Source organism: Ammospiza caudacuta, chromosome Z (assembly GCF_027887145.1).
Source record: "Ammospiza caudacuta isolate bAmmCau1 chromosome Z, bAmmCau1.pri, whole genome shotgun sequence".
NCBI lineage: Eukaryota > Metazoa > Chordata > Aves > Passeriformes > Passerellidae > Ammospiza > Ammospiza caudacuta.
In genome coordinates, this window is record NC_080632.1 from 23,683,304 (window position 1) to 23,690,342 (window position 7,039).

Genomic DNA, 7,039 nt, shown 5'->3' on the forward strand with positions numbered 1-7,039 from the left:
CTACCCTGACAATGAAAAAATATTTCTAGTATATGTTTTCAAAGTGCTCAACAGGTTTTAATGTACAATTACCCCAATGAGTTTAAAAAAAAATTAAAAATTAAAAAATAAAAGAGTGGTTATCTTTTGTTCCATTTAAAAGGAATTTCCTGCCGTTCAGTCTGTGTGCATTTGTCATTGAAAAACATGGATGAGATCCCCTCGATTCTTCTCACAGGCTGCATCACCGGAGCTCCCTCAGCCCCTGCTTGTGGCGGAGACGCTGCGGTCCCTCCGCCGCCGGAGCTCTTTGAGGGAGGGACCCGCCGACGCTCGGGAAGCAGAGGGCGGTGCCGCATTTGGCTTCCCGGTCACGGCTGTTCCCACCCCTTCCTGCAGCCACGCTCAGTTCCGGCCGCCGCCGCCGCCAGGATGGTCCCGCCGGTGCAGGTGTCCCCGCTCATCAAGGTGAGAGCGCTGGGAAGATCGCCCGGGCTGTGCCGGGGGCGCGGGGAAGGCCGCCCGGGCCGGCGGGCCGGGGCGCGGGGCTGCGGGGGCCGGCCGTGCTTGTGGGCTGAGCGAAGGGCGCGTCCTTGTCTCTGTTCCCGCAGTTCACCCGGTACTCGGCGCTGCTCGTGGGGATGATCTACGGCAAGAAGCGATACGGTGAGTGCGACGTCCCGGGCGGCCGCTGCCCGCTTCCCCGCTCCCGCCCCGCAAGGGCACCTTCAAATGTCACGGCCGCCATTTGCCTCCCTCGGCCCGGCCGCGGCCCTGCCGGGCGGCCTTGCTGGTGTGAAGGCACAGATCCCTATGAAATGTGCTTTTCTGCCAGCAAAACTGGCTTCTGCTCCTTTTTGACCGAGCCCGCAAAAGCGGAGCTTTCCGCCGGGGGTTCGGGAAGTTGTGTTTTAAAGGGCTTGTTGTTGGCAGACTACCTGAAGCCGATTGCTGAAGAAGAGAGGAGAGTAGAGGCGGAGGAGAAAAAGAAACGTGAAGAACTGGAGCGAATTGCAAAAGAGCTTGCAGAAGGTAGTTCCTCGGTTTAGTGTATTCATCCCACACTGTGTTGCAGGCGCTAGGCTGCAGGACTGGTGTTCCACCGCAGTGTTCTTAAGAGAAACTGGGGCCTGCAGCTAATCCCTGGAGGCGAGGATTAGGGCCGTGTGAGGAGTAAATAGTACTGCTGTCTCATTATGCCTGCATTTTGAAAAGCTTGTCAGAGCAAAACGTAACACTTTTGCTAAATGGCTGAATTTCCACCAAGAAAACAAACTACTAAAAGATGCTCGTTGTTCTGTGAGGAAAACTGAATCTATATATCAACTATGCTGGCTTGTCTCTTCATCTGGATGTGCAAGCCCTTTGCTCCATGAAGTGTAGGAAGCTCACAAATATGACTAAATATAGGGCATAGGCAATGGTACGTAATTGCAACTTGAGACTTTTAAGTGGCATCACACGTGTATTGCTAGAGGTCAGCTTGGTCTTTTTGTATTTTGCAGTGTTAGAGCTGCTTTTGTTGTATCTCACATGCAGAGGGTGTGCTGGAGGGCATCATTTGCAGCTAATACTGCTGCTTTTGTTCTCATTCCCTTCCACTGTAGTATTCCAGCTGCAGTATTCCTGCTGCAGCATTGTTTCCCTTGTCCTTAGGATTATTTCTTCTGTTCCTTGTATGGGTCTAACAGAGGATTCCTTCCCCTCTCCCATACAGAGGAATGTACTTTCTAGCTTTGTTTCACCTAGGGTTTTTCGGTAGACTTAAAACTAAGAATTTTAAGAAAATTGATTAACAACTCGGGCTGTTCTTGGTGCAGATACACGCTCTGTAACTCTTTCCATGCAAAAGAACATTTGCATTGTTCTAAACAAAATTATTGTTGAACAAAACACTATAATTAACTACACATACAGAAATTAAAATATGTTTTGTCTATGACTTACTGGAGAGAAAGCTTTTTGCCTTCTTAAATACATCATCTCTATTGGTCATGGACTAAAAAAAAAAACGGATCTTTAAGATGTTCTCTAGGTAGATTAAACTTTCTGTATTTTTGGAGGTGGAGGCTGTGCTGTAATGTTGCCAGGCCACTTAGTAAGGAAATTTTCATGATTATTGCTTTAGAATGTTTAATCTGTTTAAAAATGGCACGTAGGTGACAGGTCTGTTGTTCTCAACAATAGGTTTGATCTGTTTTTTTTCAGAAAAGCAGTTGTTAAACTCTATGTGCAGTGCAGTTGCTCAAGATTATTCCTTAAAATGGACATACCTGCAGTGGTAGCTTTTTCTGAGTTCATTTCACTTGTTAGTTCAGAAAACTGTCTTTCACCACTGAGTAAACTTAAAAGTTTGCCATCACCCCAGAGCTGTTAATTACAATTCTGTTGAATAAACAGAAGTGGGAATCATAAATACTGGCCAAAAGGAAATTACATAAGGATAGGCTCTATGTTTGTTTTTTTTTTAATGCTTTGCATGTTTTTGTTCTGCGTGGCTAATAGCTTTAATCATCTTTGTGTTTTCTTCCCTTTTAGCAAGTGAAGATTCCATACTGAAGTAAACAACAGATTTCATCTGAATTTCGCACATGGAAGTACATGGCTAGGCTCTGAGCTGTCCAATGGTTTTTGAATTCTGTGTGATACTCTATCAATAAAGTACTTACTACACTTCAGTTGGTATTTTTTGAGTGAATTGCCCAGAACAGCAGCAAATATAGGGACAGAATGTGACAGGAAGCAACTGTCACAATGTAGGTATTGTTGCAACTGAAATACACCATTGTTTTCTCCCAGCAGTAGCCAGTTGCTCCCCCCGTTATCCACAGGTAATGATCGTGATCAGAAAATACGTAAAATTTTATGTATATGGGCAGGTGGAGGAGACTGGCAAGGCACTGACTGCCTGAATCTGTTACTTAAATGGTTTGACTGGGGAGTTTCATAGAGTCATAGAATGTCAAGGGTTGGAAGGAACCCTCAGCATCATCTAGTCCCAGCCTCACTGCCATGGGCAGAGACACCTCTCACTACATAGTTGCTCAAGGCCTTATCCAACCTGGCTTTGAACAGTGCCAGCCATGAGCACTCACAGCCCAGAAAGGCAATGGGAAAGAAAGGCAGTCCAGAAAGGCAAGCACCCACAGCTCCCTGGGCAACCTGTTCCAGTATCTTGCCACCCTCCCAGAAAAGAATTTCTTCCCAATATTTGATATAAATTTCCCTTCTTTTGGTTTGTACCTGTTACACCTTGTCCTTTCACTACAGTTGCTGATGCAGAGTCCCTCTCCAGCTTCCCTGTGGAGCCTTTCAGATACTGCAGGATTGCTAGTAGGTTTCCACACAGCCTTCTCTTTTCCAGGCTGAATAGCCCCAGCTCTCTCAGCTTGTCTGGAGGAGGTGCTCCAGCCCTCTTATCAATGTTGTGGCCTCCTCTGCACTTGATCCAACAGTTCCATGTTTATTGCTAGAGGCACCAGAGCTGTTCTCAGTACTCCAGGTGGGTCTCACCAGAGCAGAAGGGCAGAATCCCCTCCCTGGCCCTGCTGCCCACGCTGCTCTGGATACAGCCCAGGGTCCTATTGCCTTCCTGGGCTATGAGTGCTCGTGGTGCTCCACACTGCTTGGTGTTGGTGCCAAACATTCAGAGGGTGCCCTTGATCCCACTGTACATGCTGCTGACAAATGTGTTGAAGAGTATTTTGGCCCCTGGACTGACCCCAGAGGGATATCACCTGCCACCGATCTGCATGGACAATGAGCAGTGAATCACAATTCTGCATTTATGTCATCTTTTTTTTCAGTTTTGTTATCACAGTGCTCAATTATTGCTCAATTCTTTCATGTGGCAGTCAGGTTTGATTCTGGCTTGTCAAGCTATGTTGGGACCTGAGGAATTGGTGCTGACTCATTAGTCAGATATTCTAAACAGTACAGATGGACAGATGTTCCTCAAAACTAAGTTACAGACAAATTGTAGTGTATCTCATTCATAAGGAGTGACCTGCTACACATCTTAATTATGCAAGAGAGGTCTGCCACGCTTTCCACACGCTTTCCATGAACTGGCTTTGGGCAAGAAAGCTGTCCTTGTAATTCCTCTTAGATTGGGAAGAATTCTGAAGTGGGTTGGGAAAGGTACTGTGTATCTCTTTACAGCCATTCCAGAGGGACCAAATTAGTTCTCTGCCCCCCCATTCTGGCTAGACAATAGATGACTGTCTAGGTTCGAGCAAAAAAAAAAAAAAAAAAAAGGCCAAGAAAGGGAAAGAAGCAATGAAAATAAGTCTTTCCTCTCAAAGGGTTTGAGGGGGAAGACCTTTCATGTTTATTCTGTATTCTGGAAAACACTACATCCACATGTTCTGCTGGAACTACATTTGTGTGACTCCTGAGTACTCTGCTGCTTTGTGAAAGGGAGTGGAATGCTTTCCTACTGAATCTAATAAATGTTTTTTCTACTCCTATAGTTTTGTGGAAGGAGTAGAGGAAGAGGTACAGAGAAAAAAGATCTTCCTCTTGCAAGTTTTATGATAGAGGATGGAAACAACTCAGCCTAGACTGAGTGAATCTAAAATCTTGGATCTAGTACTCTCTGAGCTTTCCTTGTACAGGATCTGGATATGCTGGTGGGACAAAGCCCCTTTACAGAGCACCAAGACATGCAATCCATCTGCCTGAAAGATGGAGCTGGGATCCATACCCTCCCTGTGGTGTTCAATCCCATCTCTTTATTTGAAGAACTGATTGAATGTTGAGTTGTTCCTGTTCCTCCTGCCTGGGGGAAGAGGAGCACTTCCCAAGCTTAGTTCAAGTCAGGCTGTGGCCAGCTCAGAAAAGACAACGGTAAGCATTTCTTTCAGATATACAGGAGGTGGCTGAAGGCATTTTCCAATCTCCCTGTCAGTTTTTCCCTCCCTTTCCGCCAGAGCTGCGACCTTCACAGCTCTGACAGCCGCAGAGGCCTTGTATGTGCCCCCACTTCTCTTTGATGGCTTATGTTGCCTTCTAATGGCACAACTGCTGTTTGGCCCTGCTCTGGCAGCTGCATAGTTCTGCCAGTTGTGCCTTATCAGAAAGAAGGTATACCCTCAGGCGTATGTGTCAACACTCCCATGTTGTCTTAGGGGTGACTTTATAATGCTTGTATCCCCATTCATGTGTTTAGCCCAGAAATAAGTTTTGCACCTTTAAGATTGGTTCTGAGAGTGAAGGGAGAGAGAAGAAGTGCGCAGTTTGTTACCAGAAACTGCACTTGCTCCCCCACGTCCTTCTCCTAGACTGTGCTGTCTGCAGCACAGACAGCGGGACAGAGCTCTCTTTTGCTTTTAGTTAGTTTTAGCTAGCTGAGGCAGAGAAGTTCCCTGGCCTGTGGTTTTTTGCCTTTTTCTTGGACCTGTTCAAACCTGCTCTGGACTGAACACCCAGGGGAGCACCAGCAGCTGCACCTGTGGCCCACCGGGCCGGGCCTGGGCCGCGGCACTTCCAGCACCTGAGGGACTGATCAGAGACTGAGTGAGCTGAGGTACAGCCCACCAAGGGACTTTCTGAGTTTGTCATCTCTTCAGAGTGGCAAGAGATTTTATTGTTTAATACGGGATTTTTTTAAATAATTTCTTGTTTGTTTGTTTGTTTTTGTGCTGGTGAATACTTTGCCTGTTAAATAAACGGTTTTTTCCACTTTTCCCCAAGTAAATATTTTCCTGAACCAGCTGGGGGAGGGGCCACTTGAATCTGCTTTCTAGAGGAACCCCTTTAGAGGTTTGCTCCCAGATTTGCCCTGGAGGGAGAGTTTTGCATTGTTAGATACAGTTGTGCCTCACCAGAAGGAAGGAGATTGGCATGATAAAAAGTATTACCCTACCTCTGCAGGATCTGCTTCTGATGTGCCTTTTTTCCCTATCTGATGTGAAAACACTTTGTTTAAGACATCAATCCCAGGTTATCGTGGAAACTGGCTCAACCAGCCCACCCAAGCAAAGTTCAGTCCACCACACCTGAGAAAACAGTGGACAAATCTGTTTCTTGGCCCTCACTCACTGCTCCCATGGCAAAGGTCCACCCCTAAGAAACAGCCTCCTCCACTGGCACCCCACACTTGAGTGTCCATGGACATCCCCTGCATGCATGCATGCATATTCCCATTTGGAAATACCTGGCAGCATGCCCACCCTGAGGCTGTGAGGACCAGCTGTGCTCCCAAGTGTATGTGGGCAGCCAGGGCACAGTCCCCCACAGCTCACAGGGTGTGATGGGCAGGCACACCGTGCTCCTTGTGTGAGCAGCCCTGCTGGAGCACCCTGCAGTGCTCTGAGTGCCTCACGCTGGTTACGGGGAGCAGGAAGGTCAGCCTCCAGGTTTTATTTCCCAGAAAACATTTGAGAACATAAGGAGCTTTTCTCAGTATTTAAGTGTATGGTGTCTTGTGGTGATCATCAAAATCCCACTACTTACCACTGTGCATTACAATAACCTGTGGCATTTTTCCTGCTTAAAAAAGAAAAGAAAGAACAGAATTTATTTGACAACTTCTGCTGTATGATAAAACCTCCCACATGGTCCTCTGCTCTTGTGAGACCCCACCTGGAGTCTGAGACTATTTCCAGTGCCCCAAACATAAGCAATAAATATGGAACGGTTGGATCAAGTGCAGAGGAGACCACAACACTGATAAGAGGGCTGGAGCACCTCCTCCAGTCAAGCTGAGAGAGCTGGGGCTATTCAGCCTGGAAAAGAGAAGGCTGTGTGGGAACCTACTGGCAATCCTTCAGTATCTGAAGGGTCCTGAAGGGAAGCTGGAGAGGGACTCTTCATCATCAACTGTAGTGAAAGGACAAGGTGTAACAGGTACAAACTGAAAGAAGGGAAGTTTACATCAAATGTCTTTCCTGTGGGGTTAGTGAGACACTGGAACAGGTTGCCCAGGGAGCAGTGGGTGCCCCGACCCTGGCACCGTTCAAAGCCAAGCTGGATAAGGCCTTGAGAAATCTGGTCTAGTGAGAGTTGTCCCTGCCCATGGAGTGAGGCTGGGGCTAGATGATGCTGAAGGTCCCTCCCA

The 7,039-nt window shown here is 47.1% G+C and overlaps 1 protein-coding gene across 1 annotated transcript; it reads left to right on the plus strand.

The window, feature by feature from the left end:
* The first annotated feature begins 310 nt into the window (after positions 1-310).
* Positions 311-2,657, plus strand: ATP5ME (ATP synthase membrane subunit e). Its single transcript, XM_058824241.1, has 4 exons — positions 311-447; positions 591-645; positions 913-1,011; positions 2,518-2,657. Exons 1-4 carry the CDS (start codon positions 412-414, stop codon positions 2,541-2,543), a joined length of 216 nt encoding a protein of 71 aa, XP_058680224.1. The 5' UTR covers positions 311-411; the 3' UTR covers positions 2,544-2,657.
* The last annotated feature ends 4,382 nt before the right edge of the window (positions 2,658-7,039 follow it).

What these genes read in the sequence shown, in the direction of transcription:
- ATP5ME (XM_058824241.1), top strand. Translation starts at nt 412, where the DNA reads ATGGTCCCGCCGGTGCAGGTGTCCCCGCTCATCAAG. An exon ending in CTACGGCAAGAAGCGATACG is followed by an intron (nt 646 to 912) that starts GTGAGTGCGACG and finishes TGTTGTTGGCAG; the next exon opens with ACTACCTGAAGCCGATTGCT. An exon ending in TGCAAAAGAGCTTGCAGAAG is followed by an intron (nt 1,012 to 2,517) that starts GTAGTTCCTCGG and finishes CTTCCCTTTTAG; the next exon opens with CAAGTGAAGATTCCATACTG.